This window comes from Agelaius tricolor, unplaced genomic scaffold (genome assembly GCF_023055355.1).
Source record: "Agelaius tricolor isolate 1412-34295 unplaced genomic scaffold, bAgeTri1.0.p SCAF_7, whole genome shotgun sequence".
NCBI classification, from domain to species: Eukaryota; Metazoa; Chordata; class Aves; order Passeriformes; family Icteridae; genus Agelaius; species Agelaius tricolor.
The window spans coordinates 9,705,733-9,726,511 of record NW_027269267.1 but is presented as its reverse complement, the minus strand read 5'-3'; the positions used below and the strand labels follow the sequence as shown (position 1 = coordinate 9,726,511).

At 35.1% G+C, this 20,779-nt stretch overlaps 1 protein-coding gene across 1 annotated transcript in view; it reads right to left on the bottom strand.

The window, feature by feature from the left end:
• CFAP47 (cilia and flagella associated protein 47) overlaps window positions 1-20,779 on the bottom strand; it is a 263,505-nt gene that overhangs the window by 113,655 nt on the left and 129,071 nt on the right. The window contains exons 49-50 of the mRNA XM_071430336.1: window positions 19,246-19,357; window positions 9,724-9,861 (exon numbers count right to left, since the gene is read on the bottom strand). Of these exons, the coding sequence (XP_071286437.1) occupies window positions 9,724-9,861; window positions 19,246-19,357 (250 nt within the window). The remainder of the gene's footprint in view (window positions 1-9,723; window positions 9,862-19,245; window positions 19,358-20,779) is intronic.

Here is a 20,779-nt window from a genome sequence, read left to right as displayed (position 1 = left end):
TCCCTTTAAGGCATTCTTTTGTCCTTTATTGCCTGCCTCTATTATTTCTCTCTGTTCTTAGAGATGATTAACATGGCTCAAGTGGTTACCTCAAAATCAGACTGCCATCACAAGCAGAATCTTCGTGGTAATTTACAGGCAGATGATACTTTTTCAGTTACTGCACTATGGTTTTAGAAGTTTGAATAGCAAGGAAGAAGAGCTAGAACTTTTCACTCAGCATAAATTTCTATAATTGGAGATTATATAGTGAAGTGATTGTTTAGAATACTAACACTTGTAAAGTACTGTTTAACTTCTAATGTGAAGATAAGTGATATTTGCTTTAAGACTCACAGTTATTTGGTTATTATAATTACCTTCATTCAAAGACCTGGCAAAGAAATAAACTGAGATTAAGTGGAGAAGATACTTAGAATAATCTAGTCTAACAGTTGAATAAAGAAATAATTCCAAAGGGCAAAGAGACAAAAATAACTCAAGAGGTAAAGTAAAAAAGTCCCCACAAAGCAGCTGATTGTTAGGCAACTATGAAAAGACACAAAACCACAGAAAAACTTGTACAACCAATAAGAATTTGAAGTTCAGAAAGCAAATATTGTTTAATAAATTATTTTATTTTATTTTCCTTAGAGAAGATTTTTGAGGGAAGACAATGCTCACAATTTTCATATGCACAAAAGTTTGCTAGTAGGAGTGACCACTCTGATGGAGAGAGTAACAAATGGTGGACTTTAGAAAATGCAAAAATTATCAGTGGAACTTTGCAGTGGTGAGGGTGGAGAAGAACCAGGACAGATCACCTAGGTCATATAGTTTTTATCAGTAAATAACTTTGAAGAATATCCTAGAGGAATGGTTGTCAAAATCCACAAAGAAACAAGTTACTTCTACCAATTTATACCTAGCTAACACACTCATATTCCACAAAATGTCTCAAAACACCCTCATTCCCAGCCATAATCTTTAGCTCACATAAATTGAATTGTGATACTTTGTTGAAAAACAGTCAGGACTGTGTCAAACTAATGACCTCAAATTATTTACTACTAACCTTCCCTGCTTCCTCTTACTTCACACAACTTTTAAATTACTTAAATTAAGAGGTTATTTTTCCCCAAGGACTACTGCTTTTTCCCAAAGGACTACTGTTTTTTCTCCATTTGCCATATATGTCTTTATTTCTACTGACACCATTTATTTCTACTGACACCATTTCTATCTTTGTCTACCTATGTCTTAACTTTGGAAAAATGTAAAGGTAACAGAAAGGTCCAAAGGGAACCTTGTTTCTGGCTATCAGATTTTAAGGTCTAAGATAAGAAACAGAAAAAATATTGTTCATTCCTATTATGCTGGCATATAAAGCTAAGGGTGATCATGGACAAAAGGATCTTAAATTTCCCTGTAGTCCTCTCTGGAAGGCTGGGAAAATCATCAGTAATATTGAAGGATGGACACAAACCCAATATAAGGCACATAAAAAGGAAAGGAAGGGGAAAGAGAACAGATGGGAAAGACATTTTGTGTCAGAAGAGCCACCAATACCAATTGCTTGAAATAAACTTAAAAAGCATATGGTAAAAATAACCTAGAACTTGGCAGAAACAGCATTCACTGGCCAGGTTTTGCAAAGAGCTGCACATTTTAAGAGTGTGTTAACTGTGACTTATGTGAGGAATTCACTTGCCAGGTGAGCAGCTTGGGCAGCTGTGCCACACAAATATTTCAACATGTCTGAAAAGGCAAAAGCCAGCTCAGAAGTCATGTACACACAGTCACAGCTGACATACCCTTGGCACAGTAGGTTAAGTTATACTCAGATGATTTCCAGTCAGGACATTCCTTAAAATGATACCACAGTGTTTTCCTGTTCATGTCAGAATAAAACCAAAATATGTAAAATAGCTCATAAATGTATGCATTTAACAGTTGTATTTCTTCAGAGAAAACATAATTGCTCAGAGTTTGGGGTTACTTAATTTTTTTCTTTTTTTTTTAATACATGATGTTTTACTACATAAAATACCTTCATAAATTTAACATTTTGGCTTTCAAGAACTCTTTATAATAGAACATTTGACATCAAAAATCTGTAGCCAGGAAAAAACAAATACATACAAATTAGTATGACTTTAGAACTGGTAAAAATCTTCTACTAGAAAAAAAATAACCATACCAAAGAGTAATTAATTTTTGTTTTCAAATTTTGTTTCAGTTGTACACAAGTTATTGAATTAAATATGCTTGTACATTTGTGAAACATAGATTACATAAAGAGGCTATTAGTTAAACACAATGAACTGTGACGAGGGTAACAATCAAAAAATACAAAAAGACAGCAGAAAAGCAGCAGGTATTCTCCAGTTGCAGAAGTCTGCTCAAAATATGGCACTTAGTTACTGCAAAGGCTTTTTAATTGTAGGTCTTAGCAGCAAAGAGCTGTTAAAGGTCCCTAACAATCCTCCAGGTGTGTCATGCTGTGGTGAAATATACTTCATGGTCTTTATTGTGAAATTCCAAGCCTTATTTTATTATTGTCAATACAACATATTAAAAATAAGCTCACTGAGGACAAAGTGAACCCAGTTTTTGCTAGTGCTGTGTCACAAAAGCAAATAATTGTTGTTATGAGTTGCAGCACATACAAGGAGCACAAGCCTTTCACCTGACAGCCAAATACCATTCAATCAACTGAATTACAGAACCTCCACTGCAATGGTAAAATCAATTGCAATATTTCCCTAGAAGTTTTATATCCCCCATCTTGCAATTCAGCACTTTGAAAAAGAAAAAAAAAACAACAAGAGGACCCCAGAAATTCTAGGTACAACATATCTTCATTTCTATTACAGAATGTAATTAGTATTTAAGGACTTTACCCTTTCTAGCTACCAGGAAACTAAATTGACAACATTTCCTTGAATATACATGAATTTTTAACTGAACCTTTAATATGAATTAATTGAATATGAATTGATTTTTTGATTTGAATATGATAATAATTTGAATTGAATATGAATTGATTTTTTGATATGAACCTACATGAGACTTCAGTGAGAAGCCAGCTTACTTCCAGACAGGGTTCACTTTTAAATTCTCTACCATACTCAGGCAGGCTCAGCGTAGGCAGTTTCCTCTTAAAAACATGCTAAATATTAAAGCTAAAAATGCCTATTTCCTATGTGAAGATAGCCCAGAATTACAAATTTTGTACCCTAATGAGTGATTCCAAACTGCCATTATTAGAAAAAAAATTATTCTGTATTTACAGATTCAAAATATTTTTTCCCAAAATCCTGGCAGTTTGCTAAAGATATCAAAGTAACCTAAAGCATTTTATCAACCCAAATACAGTCTTACCCCAGTGTTCCATAGGAACACAGCTAGGCAAGTTCAAAGGCATTAAAACTGACAAATGTCTATTTTTCTTTTTCAGTATAACCCTTTTACTTTAAAATGAACCTTTCAAGTTCATTGGGATTTGGGTAACTTTCCACTCTAAACTCTGTCACAGAGCAGGCATTTAATCTTATTCCCCTAAGGAAAGGCAAAAAGGCAACACAAAGTGACATCACACACACAGAAAAGACAACATTTTTTCAGGGATAAAAAAAAATATGTCTTCCCTGAAAGAGGTATTAAGGATTTCTGCTGAGCAACCAGGTCATTTTAGGAAAATGACATTTATTTCTCTATACATCCATAAAATACAAAATCACTTCTACGAAATAGCATCCTGAGCACAATGATGAAGTGGGCAGATTTTCATTAGATTGCAGAAAACATATTGTGGAGTTGTGTGAGCAATTTATGTCTTCAATAATAAAAAGAAACTATGATGTAAAATTCCATTAATTTTCAAGCAGAAGATCTTTATGCTCATGTAATTCTATGTTAATAAAATCAACCCTTCATTAATTTAATGGATATTGTCTGCCATATTTACAGTAGATGAACTTTATATGGTTGTTCTTACTAATTTCTCAATATATTGCTGGGCAAATAAGGTGGAGATAACCAATAAATCCAGAGAAGTTAGCGAAAGCAATCCTGAAATTCTTTCAAACATTCAATAAAAATTAATGTATATATCACATTATGAAAGATACATTCTTCCTAAATAACACAAATTTACTTTAATTTATTACCAGAAATACTAATCACATTTTTACAATTAATTCTAAATTTCACAAAACTTCTTGCACACACACACTCACTCTCTGATGACAGTGTATAAAATATCATCTGTCTTTTGACACAGTGGGAAACAGTAGTTCCCTAACACTTAAAATTTCATAGTTGTGCCAAGAACTATTGGGACTCTACCCACAGAGAAAGCAAAATAAATATTTTGAGAGAGACAACCCAGACCATAACAAATAAAGCACTGCTCTGTAAAAATATGAGTTGTTCTTTCCTAGTTAGTTCAGCAAAGCTACCCCATAACTGAATGTGTGAGAATGCAGGGGTGCCCAGTATCTGGATAAATTAAAAACCAGAATTCTGAGTGGGAAATTTATTTTGCAGATTCTACAGAAATAAAACTCCTCAGCAAATTCAGCAGCAGGTTACTGAGGGGACAAGAGATGAACATGAAACTCGTCCATGAGAAAACATTGAATTAACTGAGACTTTTACCAAGAAAAAAAGTTAATTTAAAAATAACCTTCAAGAATAACCTATTAATAAAAAAATAGTCTTCAAGAATAACCTATTTCTATCATCAGAGGCAGACAATGGCAGCAGTACATGGTGCAAGCTTGTCCAGTGACCAAAGTCTAGCACTACTTCTAATAATATTAGTAACAACAGCAACAGGAAGAAGAAGACAAAGACGAAATTAGATTAGAAGGAGAAATGTGCTTTATTTTCTTCTCCTGTTGGAAATTATACTCTCTGACATCTTAAAAACATAATGTGGACTCAATCTAATGCTTTAATTGATATTTCTGAATTGCATACTTTTCAGAAACTTGAAAGAAATAAATATGTACATTATTATTTATATATATATAAACTTTGCTCTGGATTTGTAAATCTGATTATAAATTAACTTAACTGTTGGATTTTCCAAACAGGCTCTGAGAATGTTTATTCAATTATTTCCTCTGCTTGAGGGACTGAACATAAACCTTGAAGGAAGCTGTTCTCACCCTCAAACAATATTATTGATGCTGCAGTAATTTGAATATCAAATATCTTGGGGAGAACTTCATATTTTTTGTGAAAGATTAATTTGAATGTTTCATAATATTTAGATTAATGTAAAAGATTCAAGTCATTATTCAGCTAGAAAAACTCCACACTGTAAGACTTTTTAAAAAATCCCATATTTGATTTGAACTCCACTTCCTATGAACTGTCCCATCTATCAGTCCATAAAGTTTGACTTTTTCCTGTTTTCTGGCTCAGTGAACACTTTCACAGGTCACAGCAATTGAAACAGGATGATAGAGGAGGCTGATGGGGACCTTCCCTCTATCCTCTCCTCACCTCATTATCTCCAGCCCCAGCCATGCTTACAGGACTGTGAGGAACTGGTAAATATTAGTGCTCTTTTTCATTACCGTTATGTACTCTCTGTGTGTTTATAATTCATTACTTGCTAAAGGGTAAAATAATAATTGTTTGTAAGCATGACAAGGTAGGAAAGGCAAAATGATGACCTAGAAAGAGCAGGTCAAACACTCCAGCATAACAACAAGGGCACTGGCTGCAGGGAGACTGCTGCTCTGTTGCTCATTTCCTCTTAAGTTTCAAAAATGTTTTTTTTTTAATATCACTCTGAATGTTTTCTGTCACAGACAACAAGTAAGGGCTTACACCTGGACCTGTCATGTGAGCCCCACTCATTATTTCTGCTAGGGATTTTGTATTTCAGAATATTTTTTTTTTATTAAATGGGCTGTTAATTGACAAAATTCCATACATACATGTTTGAGGTCTGCCAGACATAAAAGAATGATGTATTTCTCAGAAATACAGTTTACAGCCTATACAGACTTTCAAAACAAGCATAATGCACATCACAGACATTTAAATTGGGTAATAAAATTGAATCTCTTTACATGTAAATGCAACCCTACATGCTATGATATCCAAAAATATGCAGATGTACAGATTCACAAGAGGAGTGACTAATTTGTGGTTAGTGCAGATGCAGCATTACCTGCCTTCTCAGCACAACAATATTCCAACACCTCCTGCAGGAAGGGTGATGCAACCTGAAGTTCATCAGCAGCCTTACTCTGTGAGCAATTACAGATTGCTCTCTTTATTAATTTTAAATGGGCTACCATGCATTGTTTGCACAGATTTTTAATTGCACACAGTACCATGCCCCACACAGTTCCACACAGGCCATAGGTCCTTTCAGCATTGCTATATCTGAATTGTTTCCAAACAACATGTTAGTTTACTGGGAGGATCAAGCTGTTCTGAGTCTCAGAAGGGCACAGGAAAATTCCTAACATCCAGCAGACTGCAGTACTGCAGAAGGGCACCTACTGAGAAAGCTAGCAGTAATTGAACAATCTTTTTGACAAAGGAAGAAGGCATAAAACAGTCTAATACTTAATGTTCTACATATGTTATACCATTCCCCAAAGCTTATATGCCTTGGCATAAGTATAGCTGCAAATGTGAAAATACTATTAAAAAATCATAGGAAAATAAACAAACAAAAAAAAAACAAAACAAAAATAAAACTAACAAAAAAACCACAAACAAACCAAGCTGTGGTTGGTATTTTGCATTTGCAAATATGCATGCAATTTACATGGGGATTATTTTCTCTGCATAGGTCTTTATTTCTTCCCTGAAGAGGGAGACTTAAACTAATCTGAAGCTGGAGCACACCATGCATGAACATACAGAATGTAGATTGGACTGAAAAATAGCTTAACTACCCAATCAAAATTTATGGGCTGGTAACTTAAATTGATTTTATAGAACAGTCCTCTTAAAAAGACATTAATTCCAGAAATAAATATGCATGTGAGATGTATCAATTATATTTTACTATATTAAAGGTATGTGAAACATCTTACTGCATTACTACTGAATAAATCCTATAATTTACCATTGCATCCTCGGGTCTTATGATCTTTCAAAAGAATTTTAATGAACAAATGCTAAACTTTTTTATATTTTTGCCTTCCTGAGTATTGTTTACCTCTTAATCACTTCAGCAGTTCCTAGGACAAAGATATTGTCCTTATATAAAGATATCTTCCTTATATGAGTACCTCCTAGTGCTCCCACAGATGTTCACCTCTCAGGGATGGATTTCAAGCCTGGAAGTCCAGGAGAGTCACATGTGCAAGCACCTTTACCTTCCAAAGGCATCAGGTATTCGAAGATTCACTTGGAAGCAGTTCTTAAACTCAACAGGAAAGACACTCAACTCAGAGACATCTCATAAGAACCGCAATGACAACTTAGGCTAGAAAACATTGCCTGCCATTGAAAGCCTGGTTAAAGCATAAATTACCTTTAAGAAGACAATTAAATCAGGCTTTGCCAAAGTTAATGTCTGACTTCACCCCTCTGACTGTGCTTTTTCATCATGGCCTATTTACAAGTAGTGCATCTTTCTGATGTTTAGCCTTTAAAGTACAAGGAAATTCAAAAACTTGGCAATGACATAAAAACCTAAATGCATTCCACAAGACAAAGTGGGAAGTAAAATCTTTGGATAAAGGCAATGCTTAGGGCAGCCACTATAAGACAAGAGCCCATGCAAAATTCCCCAGTCTTGTACAAACAAACACTGAGGGACACCACTGCTGGCAGAACACTGAAAGCTGGGGCTGAAGTGCCAGGACTGTGCTGAGTCCTGCTGCTGGACAGAGTGGGAGGGATGCTGAAGAGGAGAGGAGGAGAATCCTAATGATGCCCTAAACATTGCCAGCAGTCCTGCAGCTTGAGTCAGTACAGTGTACTAGAAACATGTAGGTCACAATAAGACAAAGATAAAACACTAGAGTTGCACAAAAATAGCAAAAAAAGGCAAATGAAAGAGAAGCTGAAGTAACTTGAGGCAGCCATATAGGAATTGGGTGTGCAGACTGCTCCAAGGAGCAATGGGAAGGATTATCTCCAGGTAAATTATTGTGCAACAAAAGAGGGGCTGATTTGGGGCTGATTACCTGGCTCCTCTAAGCAAGTTATTAGACTAATATTTATGGCATTATTTATTGTATTTTAATGTGTCAAACATGTTTGAAAATTTAAATGCATAAATAGACCAATCAGTCTCACACAGCCATTAGGGAATCACATGAAGCAAAACTATTACAGTAATGACAATAGCAAACAATGAAGTTACATTGGATATTCTACCTAAGAGCAAAACCCCCTATTCATAAGAGTGACAGGGCCAGTACTGACACATCCACTCTCCTAAACTATTTTCTTGCTTAACCTTCTATGTTTAGTTACTTTAAGTTACAGCCTTTACTAGCTTTGGACTGATAATTCCTGTATTTGCAAATATCTCATAAGAAAAAACGTTTCATTTGGGAAATTAAAGCTTAACAAAATTCATTAATATTCTCAGGATTTCAGTAGAGATTTGAATATTATCTCCCATTTACCTGGCACCATCCTTTATATTGTTTTCATTATTAATTCCACTTAATATCGGGAAAATTTATGATTCTTGTCTCTACTATGTTATCTGCATATATCATCTTAATTTGATCCTTCTTAAAATTCTTCTTCTGTAAAGTTCCAACGAGGTGTTGCATGAGTTTTAATGTCAACCAACTTCCATGTTGCTGTACAGATTAATAGACTATAAAAGAACAGACTTTCTGATATTCACATTGACTTGACTCAAGTTATTTCTAATTTATTGATAAAATTAGCTTCTAATTCTTTTTAGAGCTTGATAAATTCTATTTTTAATTTATCTAGAAAATACAGTTATAAAGACAGAGATCTCCAATCTGCAAGCCCTTCTTAAATTCCTAAAAACTCAGTATTGACTAAACCAACTTTTTTAGTTTAAAACTTTCCTTGATAGCCTTTCTTGGAAGAAATATTCTTTAATAAATTTTAAAAATGCTTGATAATTTAAATATATACAAATTAGATATTAAAAGCATAAAGAACAAGGTTCTCTAGGCAAAGTTATACTTGCAAATATAAATAGGAAAGTGGAGAAATTAATCTAAAAACAAACAAAAAACCTGGCTATGTCTATTTGGTGTAACCACAAAAGTGTTCTTCTGGAACACTTGAAATCTCAAAAGTAATGCAGATACTGCTTAGAATAAAGCAGGTGGTGGCAATAGGAAAGGAAATAGGTATTCTGGAATCTTTTTTTTTATTTTATTGTACCAAAGGAGTATCTATGTCTGACTATTATAAGAAAGTTTTTTCCACAGTGGAAAGAAGTGAAGTAATATGAATTTCAGAAAAGGCCTGCTTTGACATCAGCACTAATTGTATTACTGGAGAGTTATAAAGAAACCATTAAAAACATTCTGTCCCTCTCCAACAACAAGCAACAGTCACTGATGTTGTAAAAAGAAGGGGGGGAAAGGAATAGAAAAAACTCAGCTTAACAATTCATTAAAATATTTCAGAAAGCACAAAAGGATTTCACACACTTTTTGTAGGCTGTGCATACTAAATACTCACTTAATTTTAAACCACATTATGATGTATTTTTGTGAAAATTGACAATGAATGCATCCATAATAACAAACATACCAATGTCATCTGCATCAGGAGCTGGTGAAGTCCTGGCTGGCAGTTTCTGAAGGGCCCCTTTACCATCTGTCCTCCGTGCTAAGCTGCTGCCTTGAGGCTGCTGCTGGTCTTCATCTTCAGCAACAAATGAAATTACACCTAAAACAAATAGATACCAGGTGTTGCATTACCCAGGAATTAGCTTCACAAAAACAGACTGCCAGACATGCACAAGTATTTCCTCTGTTCAAAACTAATACAAAATGAAGTAAAGCTTCCATTCCAGGTGTCAGCCATCCAATCAGAATTTATGATATTAAAAAATATCTCTTGGGTAAGTGCAAGGAAATTAACCAATTTTTGTCACCAAAGAGCTTTTCTACTTGCCTGAAGAGATCCATTATGGGCACCTGAAAAAGATCAGTAGTAGGAAACACAAAACAAACAAGGACTTCGTAAAAGTTACAAAATCTGGTGATCACTAATTGTATCCATTTCCCAGCTTAATTTTCTGGGCACAGTCTTGATTGTTTCTGTTATTTCTTTTTAATCTCATTCTAGTGATATAAGAGAATAACTCCAATAGTTAAAATATTCCTGTGATACATTTTTGTATTGCATGTTAAATTGTAATCAAATATGACAAGAAGATAAAATACAGAGACTATAAACCCTATAAACCCTGGATTTATACATTGCCAGATCTCTATTTAATAACATAAAATCTAGTATGCACAGGGTGCCATTAAATAATATTAATGTTATTCTGGATGATTTTATATACTGGCTTCCATTAGCATCTTTTTCATTTCTTCCATTTCTTGACTCTGTCTAAGAATTTTAAATCTGCAGAAATTTTTGGAAATACCAAATAGCATTCTACCTGCATCTAAATTATTTTCCTTCAATGTTTGAATATATTTTGGTGAGTTTCGAAGCCAAAATAAATACATTTTGCAGGTTTAATTCTTGCTTCATATAAAATCTGAGGAGGTGACTTTTTATGCTATTATATAGTAAGAAATGTTCTCATTGCGATTATTAGAATTTTCGTGAAACATCACCAAAAGGGAATTTGTTAATTGTGTCTTACCAAGGACTTTGGAAAACTATAATTAATGGAACTTTTAAAATTTGAAATGGGGAATTCTTATGAGAGTCCCAGAACAACTGGATTTGAAAATACCTACATCTAATGGTATCCTCTGTTTCTGCAGCTTTGAGTGGGGCAGAGGCGTGACACAACAAACACTGACAAACTATTCCTGCTAAGAAGGATTATACTAAATGATTATAAGGAAGAATCTCTTTTTCTTTGAGAGACAGCAACAGAGAAGCACAGGTATAAAATATTGAAGAAAAAAACAAAATCAAAACAAAAGGAAATAGGTTTCAATCCAGAGGAAAAATATAACTTCAAACTCAAAAAAAATTAGAATCCCAAATTTTCTTTCATTAAGAAAACTCTACTTAAATACAAATAAACTAAACTAAACTAATTAAAAAAACAAACCTAAAGAATTTCAAATGAAGAAGTTTTAAAAACTACTAAAATTACTCAAAGTAATTAAGTCAGAACTTGGCTCCAAAGAGGAAGAGGAGGGACTGCAATTTCAGGAAATTACTGATTTTTTTTTTTTTTTAATCTTAAAGATAAGAAACATGTGCAAGAAGGATAAAAAAATAAAACCATTATGGAAAGGATAATGAAGACTGAAGAAAATGCTCAAGGTATATTAATCTTGAGGTAAGAGAACACATGGAATGGCGCTAATAGATAATGGATCATAGGATAAATGACTAATTAATGACTAATGACTACAGAATTCTAACTAATTAATCTGATTTTATGTATCAATATAAAATCCTAGTATTATTTTGGTCTATTGAATCACAATACTAGGGAGAAGCAAAGTGTAAGACAGAATTCATTAATTTTAAATAGCAATCCTTGCCATCAATATGCTTAAAAGTTATCAACAATTAGAATAAAATTAGTAAAAATATGCAAAATTATAGCTTTGATCAAAAAGTCTTGGCTAAATGCTAATCAATACATTCATAAATTCTACTAAATTCTTATAGTAAAGAATATTTTGTTACACTTAATTTAAAAATTTTAGCAATTTTTCCTTATAGTCCTTCTTTCCAGTGACCATGGAGGATTATCTTTACCAAGTTTCTGTATCTCAGAATCACAAATTATCCATGTGTGAGCGTGGGAGAAAGAGGGACAGAACAGGAGCAATCACAGGAGCAATTTAATTAATGAGATGGTAAAACAAAGAGTGGGTTTTGTTCTCTGCAAAAAATGTGGCCTCAAAATAATTTGCTGAAGCACTTGAATAATTAATTTTTATTTGCAGCAAATATTGGAATGCTTGATAAGTTCCAAAAGAATCAAATTACTATTGCTCAAGAATATTTCAAGAGCTATGAGAGGAACTATGGTAACTGAAAACTACTTGAATTGCTAAACTATTGTGCTGATAATCCACCAATTGCATGATCAAAAAATCAGTGAAGAATTGCAGTAAAAGTGCTGACACTCCATTTTCCTACTTCATGAAAACCAGAGCTCAAACAAACAGAGTTAATAACAATGAGGTTATAATCTTGATCGATAAAGGTGAATGAATTGATATTGTGAATACAGATCTCTGCAAGGCTCTCAATTAAATCTGTCAAAGTATTTCTAGAAAAGTAATGAGTTTTACTGCAGACAGTATACATTTTGTAGCTCAGTTTATCTGCTTATTCTTAACATATTCATAAATTGTCTTTTGTAATTTTCATGGGCACCAAAGTATCTACTGCTGGCTCAAAGCTATTTGAATATTTTATTGGGGGAAAATAAAAGGAAATCATTGCTGGCAAGAACTGCAAATAACAAAAGAAAAAAAGTGTATTAATTTCATGTCAAATCTAAAATACAGAATCCTTATCAGTGAAGACAGTACATAGTATGATCTGCATGACTTGACTTTATAAATTGAGGCAGAACATTTTCCTAGGAAGTATTCCTAATTAGAAGGCTCTCCTGGTTTGGGAGTAAATGGTGCAACCCACTGACCCTTATTGGATCCTAAGATAGCAGATGATACATAAATATATTAATTTATTCAAATTATGGACTACAAAAATATTCCTGTCAAGAGATATTTTGCAGGGTGGGAAAAAGAATTTTATACAATAAAGAGTAACAAAAAGTACGTTGTGCTCTATGAAGTCATAAATAATACATTGGAAATGTGCAGAAATGCTGCATCAAAAATAACAGATTTCAAATAAATACAAAAAGCAATTTTACATTTTTCATGTGGTTCTGCTGAGCTTGGCTCTTTTAAAGAGCTTTGACACAAAGTTCTGGTCTTCTGGCTGTGAATGCACAGCCATCTTACAGAACTTTTACTTATCAGTGCATCTCACTTTTCAATATTGGTGCTACAAAACAACTGATAAATTATAATCTTTTCATGCACAACAGTCCTCAATGTTTGGGTTTTTTGGTTTTGTTTTTGGGGTTCTTTTTTGTATCCAATTGCTCAGTTCTGACTTCTCTGTCACACATCACACAACAGTGTAGCTTGCCAAAATATCATGGCTGACAATTTTGAAAGCATACATTCGAGACCAAACCAGATTTCAACTGCATCCCAGAGCTACAATTCTCACTGATTCAACTGACCACAGAAGTATGCCATCATCATCTCTTTTAGAAAACAAGATTTCTTAGCTGTCCTTTTGCATATATATAAGATACTAAACTTGCATTATGGTCCTAAAATTTTAAAAGCGATAATGCAAGTATTTCTAGAATTCTATTGAAAATGAATAATTAAAATTTACATAAATTGAGGATGTTATAATTTTGCTGACACATTACTGATTTAAAAGCTTTCTTGGTCAAAACATCCTTGCACATTTTCTAGCTTTACTAGCCAGTGTTGAAACATTTTATACGACTACAGTCCAAATATTAATACCAAAGCCTTGCTTTCTATTGCTTCAGAGAAGATGCATCCCTTTAAAGGGAGGCAGGCTGTTTTATTTCCCAATAAAATTGTAATTACAACACCCCATGTTAGACTGACTCATTGGCTATATTCTACACACCCCCTGTATCCATGAATACAATTATGAAAGCAAGAAGTGCTCAATGCTTTCCTCTGTATAACTTAAATGCAATATTTGAAAGATACATAGTGTTCATGATTACTTTCTGCTGCAGAGAGATGATAAAAGTCCACAATATCCCAATATTTTAACTGGAAAAACACCCCAGAAGGCTATATGGCCACAGTCTTCATCACATAAATCTGAAAAGATATAGAAACATTTGGCTTGTGGTTTAAATATACCAACATGATTATAATAAGGTCTTGGGAGTGGGAAGAGGGGTTTTTATTTTTCCTGGTTTTTTTCTGGCCAATGAAATCTATGTACAGTTGCTGCCACAGAAAAGTTCCACAAAAGAGATAAGGTAAATTAACAAGATGAGTGTAATTGATATAGCTATTTGGCCAATTTTTTGTTCTTGTAGTTTTTCTATTGACAAAAAAAGGCTTTTTACTGTAGGTTAGTACAAAACTTTATAATCTTTATTTTCCTAGGGAAATTTCTGTGATAAGACATATAAATCCTAAGGAGTTTCTGTAAATCCTACTTGTTGGTATACTAGGATTAAATGAATTGCTCCCTGCAACAAAAAAAGAGAATAAGCTTTAAGACTCATACCAAGGAGAAATTAGCAAGTGGCAAATCTTGCTATCATCAACAATATTTGGCTTGGTAGCATTTATAAAGGGGTGAATTGTTTTGTTTATAATGCTCACTGCCTCTTCTTAATGTGACAATGAATCCACAATATGGAAGGACAAGGAAGGACACATCCTACTGCACTAGGATGGATGGATGGATGGATGGATGCATGAATGGATGGATGGATGGAAGGATGGATTGATGGATGGATGGATGGATGGATGGATGGATGTGGATAGGTGGGTTGTGTTGTGTTTTGTAGAAGTTGGACTGTTCCATTCCCCCTGTTCTGTAATGGTTCTGCCCTGGTTCTCCCTCCCCTCCCTGCTACTGTCAGTTACCCCAGTTCCTCCCCAGTTTCCCTGGAGATCAATGTATCTTTTTCTAAACCCCTCCCCAGTGCCCTGCCAGTCACTCTCTGCCACCGCCTTTTTCCCTGGAAACTTCTGTCTAGGGCACGGAGTGATTGGCTCAGGGGCCGGGGCCCCTCCTCCAAGTTGTTATTATTGGTATTTCCCTTCTGTCAATCCTCTGTACCCCACTCCCCCCTGCATTCCCATTCGCCTGAGGACGGGCTCCTCCCCTGTATTCCTCTCCCTTTATAAGTTGCTGTAGCCCCTCTCTCAGCCTTTTTGGTTGTTAGCTTCCCTGAGACCTGCATTAAACCTGGACTTGCCCCAACTGGCGAGTGCTCTCTTTTTTTCCCTGCTGGTCGTAGCCAGAGGCAGCCTCGTCCTTCTGAAGGAAGCATCACTGCTGTAACACAGGGTGCTCTCCTCAGGCACTGTCCCAAACACCGAGAGTGGGACAGGGCCCCCCAAGATGCAAGCGGTGATCGCCAGCTTGCCGGGACGCTCGAGAAGGTCAGCCCTTCTCCTCTCTTGCCGCGCTGCTTCATGCATGGATGGATGGATGGATGGTGCCAGGATTATCTTGCTGGGCCATGCCAGCAGCTCCTCCAGTGCACTCTGGTGATCCAGGAGAGCCTCCAAGCTTTGTCTTTGCCCCCACTGAATTAGTCTGGGTTTGTCAGGGTGATGTGGGTGAAGAGGAACTGCTCAAGGCAAACAGGCAGATGCTGAAAATACAACTTGGGCTACAAGAAACTACAAAGATCATTTTTCTCCCTCATGGGTGTTTATGATTCCATTGAAATTATAGTGATCGGTAGATCAATTTGCAGAATTCCAGCAAAGAAATGGACTTTTTTTTTTCTTAATGCCAGTGTCAAATAGATAATAATGATAAACAAATTCAATCAACTCATTTACAGGCCAGAAAGTATTAGCATGATCTTCACCACGTCAAAACTGTCCTACAGCTCCATCTGACAAGCCTGGAAATAATATTAAATAATATTAAATAATATTAATTATTAAAAGTAATATTATTTAAAGGCCTGGAACATGCTGTCTGTTTTCCCTCAATTTAAGTTTCTAAGCAGCATGGAAAAGCACTGCCTACTACACATAGATTCAGTTAAAAAATTAGTGAAAGGTGAGACAAAGTTAAAAAGCTCCTTTCCAAATACTAGGGGGGTGTATGAATAAAAAGAGTACTGACTATGAAAGGTTTTGTGGGTTTTTTGCACAAGACATATTCAAGTATTACGAGTTTTGCTGTATTCTGGAAAAATTCTGGTCTATTCTGTGGAAAGCAGAAGTAAAAATCTGATAAAATATAAAGCAATCTGTAGAAGATGCTTTCTCAAACCTGAAGAAAATTGCTCAATTACTCAGAAAACAGACTGCTGAAGAATTTTATGTAGTGACAGAATCTTGTTTGAGGTGTTTATTTGCTATTATTTCTGTGTTAAAGCTGTCACGCACCTAAAAACTAGCTGAAGCTTGTAATATTAGCACTCTATTGGAATGTTTCCAAATGAGCTTTAGAAAATAACTGGGCCCATTTTTAGCTTAGCAACCATAAAACAGCAAGACAGAAAGCAAAAGCAGCATAATTTTGCAGCTATATAATTTTGGAAATAAAAGGACTTTGAAAGTAAATGAAAAATGCAAACCATTTGCTCAGTACAACGTACATGGTAAAAGTTCTTTCATTAGAATTTATTTTAATATGAAAAAAACAGTATTAGAATGGCAAGGCTACAAAGTTTTATACTTAAAAGTTAGGAAGTTCTAGACTTGAAATGATTCATCAGCACTAGGACAGAGTCCTCAGCTAGGTATCAAAATAGTTGTTCTTTTTTGCTCGCAGGATAAAATTGACTCCCTCTGCGGATAGCTTTGGAGTACAGCTTTTTATTTTGTCATTCCAACTGTTCACCCCATGGATTATTTTCCTCCTTCTAAACAAATTCACCAGACTGAATAAAGAATACCTTTTTTATTTTTTTGGGGGGGGGGGGGGGGCAGGGAGAAGTGTTTAAATTATACTTTCCTTGTAGTGTCTCGAACCTAGAAAGAATAAAGATTCCTGAGTATTGCCTAGTTCCCACTTGAATCACCTACATCTAATCTGTGACTCTCAAGATTCAGGCTTGCTGTTGAAATATCCTGAAAGCCAAAAATGCATTCATATATATATATATGAATATATATATGTGTATATATATGTGTATATATATATATATATATATATATATATATATATATATATATGTATATATATATATATGTATTATCTTTGACATTGCAGTTTCTCAGGGCCTGGAAATTCTGCTCTGGAGAACAAATATGACTTGCCAGCCTTGCACAGTCTGATGCAGACAGACTTCCATTCTCCTTGAAGCCACAAAGAAAGCACTTCCTAACACGTTACCTTAGGTAGGACACTTGGTAATCAGGTTTATATCAAACCTAACATCAGACAGCAAAATCAGCTGCTGCTTTTCACACCTGTGACAGTGGCCTCTCTTCCCTCCACCCCTCTCCTGCTACAGCAGCTGAATGATTAGAGAGTGTGCACAGATTTCTGTGAGAGAGCCAAGCCTGTCTCTGTTCCAGGGGAAGAATGAACATGATTTCCTGAGGTAGTGATTAAAGCAAGCCCTGAGCCAGGGGGTGGATTGCAGATAACTGGGCCCTGTCCTTTTCAAAGGATAACTTTACCCTTCTATCAAGTTATTTTAAAGTGTAAAATAAATGAACTTTTCTGAGAAGAGCAGATGTGGCTTCCCAGCATTTGAACCAGCAACTTTTTGTTGGGTTAGAGAAACTGACTGTTCTCTCTTTTCACTCAGTGAACACGTAATACTTCAAAACAGAATGGAAACCATTGTGATAGAAGTCAAGGGAAGGAGAGAACATTGGAGATGTAGATCTGAACATGCCATCTATGTCCCTTTGAAGGCATGGCTTTTATCACCTGGTATTAATTTGCTCTCTGATAGATCCCTTGGAGCCTCTTCTAGTGAAACTTTCATTAAAAGAACTGGGGATTTTCTAAGGCAGAAGAAGAGACTATTCCTAAATCTTTAATGCTTAAAAAAAAAGCCATGTTTAAATATAGTACATCCTCAATATTTCCTGGTGCACATTTTTGATGGTTACAATTTCATTGAAAACTGATTCCTATTCATGAAGCATGATTTTTTTTTTCAGGGCTACAGATCAGGGCACTGAAATCTTCCTATGGCTCAAGGCCAAGCCTTGTTACAGGTATTAATTTCTTTGCACAAGTCACTTGTGAATTGAGATGGCATTATTAGTTAGGTTTTACATATCAGGTACTAAAAACAAAAGGCCAAAGGAGCAAAGTAGTTTGACATCCTCAGGGACAAGATTTAATAGCTTTTTAATGCTAAGAAAACAGCTGTCATTAATCTCAATTGTCCAAGAATGTAGAAGAATCGAGTGCTTGGAGTTAGGAACCCACAAACTTGAAACTACACACAATAAGCATTTTCTATGGAGATATTTATCCATTATTGGGAAGTTAAAATCTTTCCCTGAGTGCTACTCAGTTCCTTTAGGATGATCTCCTCTGTTTCCACAATTCCCTCCCAAACACCTTTGTACTTTTCTCTGCTGAGAGTTACTACAATAGTTACCCTACAGGGAAGGCAAAGACTGATTGTACAGTTTCATTCTCAAAACCAGGCTTTTCCCATTATGAGCTAAATAATGAGCACCATGGAATTTTAGAACCATTACCAAACATATAAAAATTATAAATCTGAATTGTTATTAAAAAAGAAAATCAGGAAAAACATTAATGATGGGATGCTGACATTGGTTTAAAAATATCCAGAGTTTTGCTATTGTGTCATAAAAATACCATTTTAAACATGGATGGATGCAAGTTATGAACAATTAATTTTAGATCTCCCTAGCCTCCACTAAATGTCAAAGAAAGAACCAAGTTCACTGAATTCTACTTATGTACTCTTGCCTTGTGGTCAACAGACTGAACATTAATTAAGGGAAAAAATCAAATTCTGGTCTCTGCCTTTACATCTTTGGTTGTAGTAGTGCTAACATATCTAAAGGGATTAAACAGGTTTTGGAAAATTAAATTTAGATCTACAAACCTGGTGATAATTCAGAAATCATTACTTCCTATTTAGCCGATTTTCATGGGACCAATTAAATTCATAAAGTTGTTCATATGCTGGCATTTTTGAAGAACCTGACCACACATTTAGCAGTAATATACCTTTAAAAATAAAAATATGAGCCAGCTTAAAAACCTGAATCACCAGTAATGACAACCTTACTTCCAGAAGACAGGTTATGCAGAAAAGATGCAAGCATTAGGTGTAAGGAGATTTAACCTGCTAATTTATAGGGATATTTTATATATTTGAGTTCTAAATAGTACCTTGAAAGACTCCTCGTCTGCAGGGAGATATACTCAAAGTGTAAGCAGCAGTGTCCTCTGGGTTGACAGCCACATCAGGGGCACCACTCAGCATTGAGAGATTGGAATACACCTGGGGAAGACAAATCACAGAGAGGAAAATTCATCAAAGGCCAGTAACTGTTGCAAGAACACCATAGGGACAATATGCATTCTACCTGCTTTGGAGAGTAAAAAAAAAATGGTATCAGCAAGTCCTAAATTTTATGCAAATGAAAGAATACACACTGTAAGAGAAATGCTGGTGTATACAGGTGATAGCAAGTACAAATTTTGAAGTCATTGCTCAACATGATCAAAAATACATTGCTTAGACCATGGAACTGCTTACATATGCAGAGATTTGCACAGTTAGGCCCTTAATATTTTACATACATTTTTGTTTGAAAAATAACAAAGAGATTCAGCAGTAATGATCCATCTAAATAGACAGAGCAAAGCAAAATCTGAAGTGTCATTCTAACATCATTTGCTAGACCTCAAGTGATACTAAACTGTGCTTTTTGATATGTCACATTTTGTAAATGATACATACGCAGGGCATGCATGGTAACTCTTGGGGCAATGGAGAGACCAATAGAATTTTCACATGCAGAATTTAGATTTTTGCAAACTGTAAAGCTCATTGGGAGAATATAGGGAGAGTATTTTTTACTTGCATCTCATTTCTTTCTCTCTTGCACAGAGTTGCTACAGAGGAATTCTCTGAGCAGCTGCTCATGGTGATGCCTTAGGATTTTAGCTTTTATATTTTTGAATTTCTGCACTGAATTAGTATATGTCTCTAAACTCTATATAGAGTGTTAGCTGTCTTCATGTTTTGGTCAGACAAAACAATCCTTCTAGGCCTGAAATTCAAGGACACCCTACTGCCTCAGGCCCTGAAAAGTAGAAACAAAAGTGAATTGGAGGGGGACAAACTGGGGGAATATGACTTGATTACCTGAAGCTGTAATTGGAGGCTTAACCCCTGATATGTAAATGGACCAAACTTGTATCTGTCTGAAGAGCTCATGACCATGGTCCATTTTGGGTGTAGCTCCTTGGGGAGGCCTTGTCTGCCCTTAATGCACCTGAAGGCCCTTCATTAAACATATCTGCTTTTACTATCTTAATTCTATCTGGCCTCTGTTTTTAGGTAAGCCAGGAAAAGGCATCAGTGAAAAAGGTGTTCAGGTCCAAGGTATCCCTGGGCAGAGCTGGCCTGTCCAGCATCCAAGTGGATACCTGCATTCTACAAAAGTTTCTTTTGCAACACTAACAGCATTAGATGCACATTCATTCTTCAAGTAAATATATTTTCTTATTATTTTCTGTAGAAAAGAAGCATATTCTTAAATCATCTTTTCTTCTGATACAGACAATCATTGCCTACAACACATTCCCTCTCTGTGGTATTTATGTTACTGTAATTCTTTTTTCAGTGCTGGTTCTTCTAAATCCAGAATTTCTATTCCAAGATTTAAAAAAAACATGTAAAGCAACAGCCTTTCTC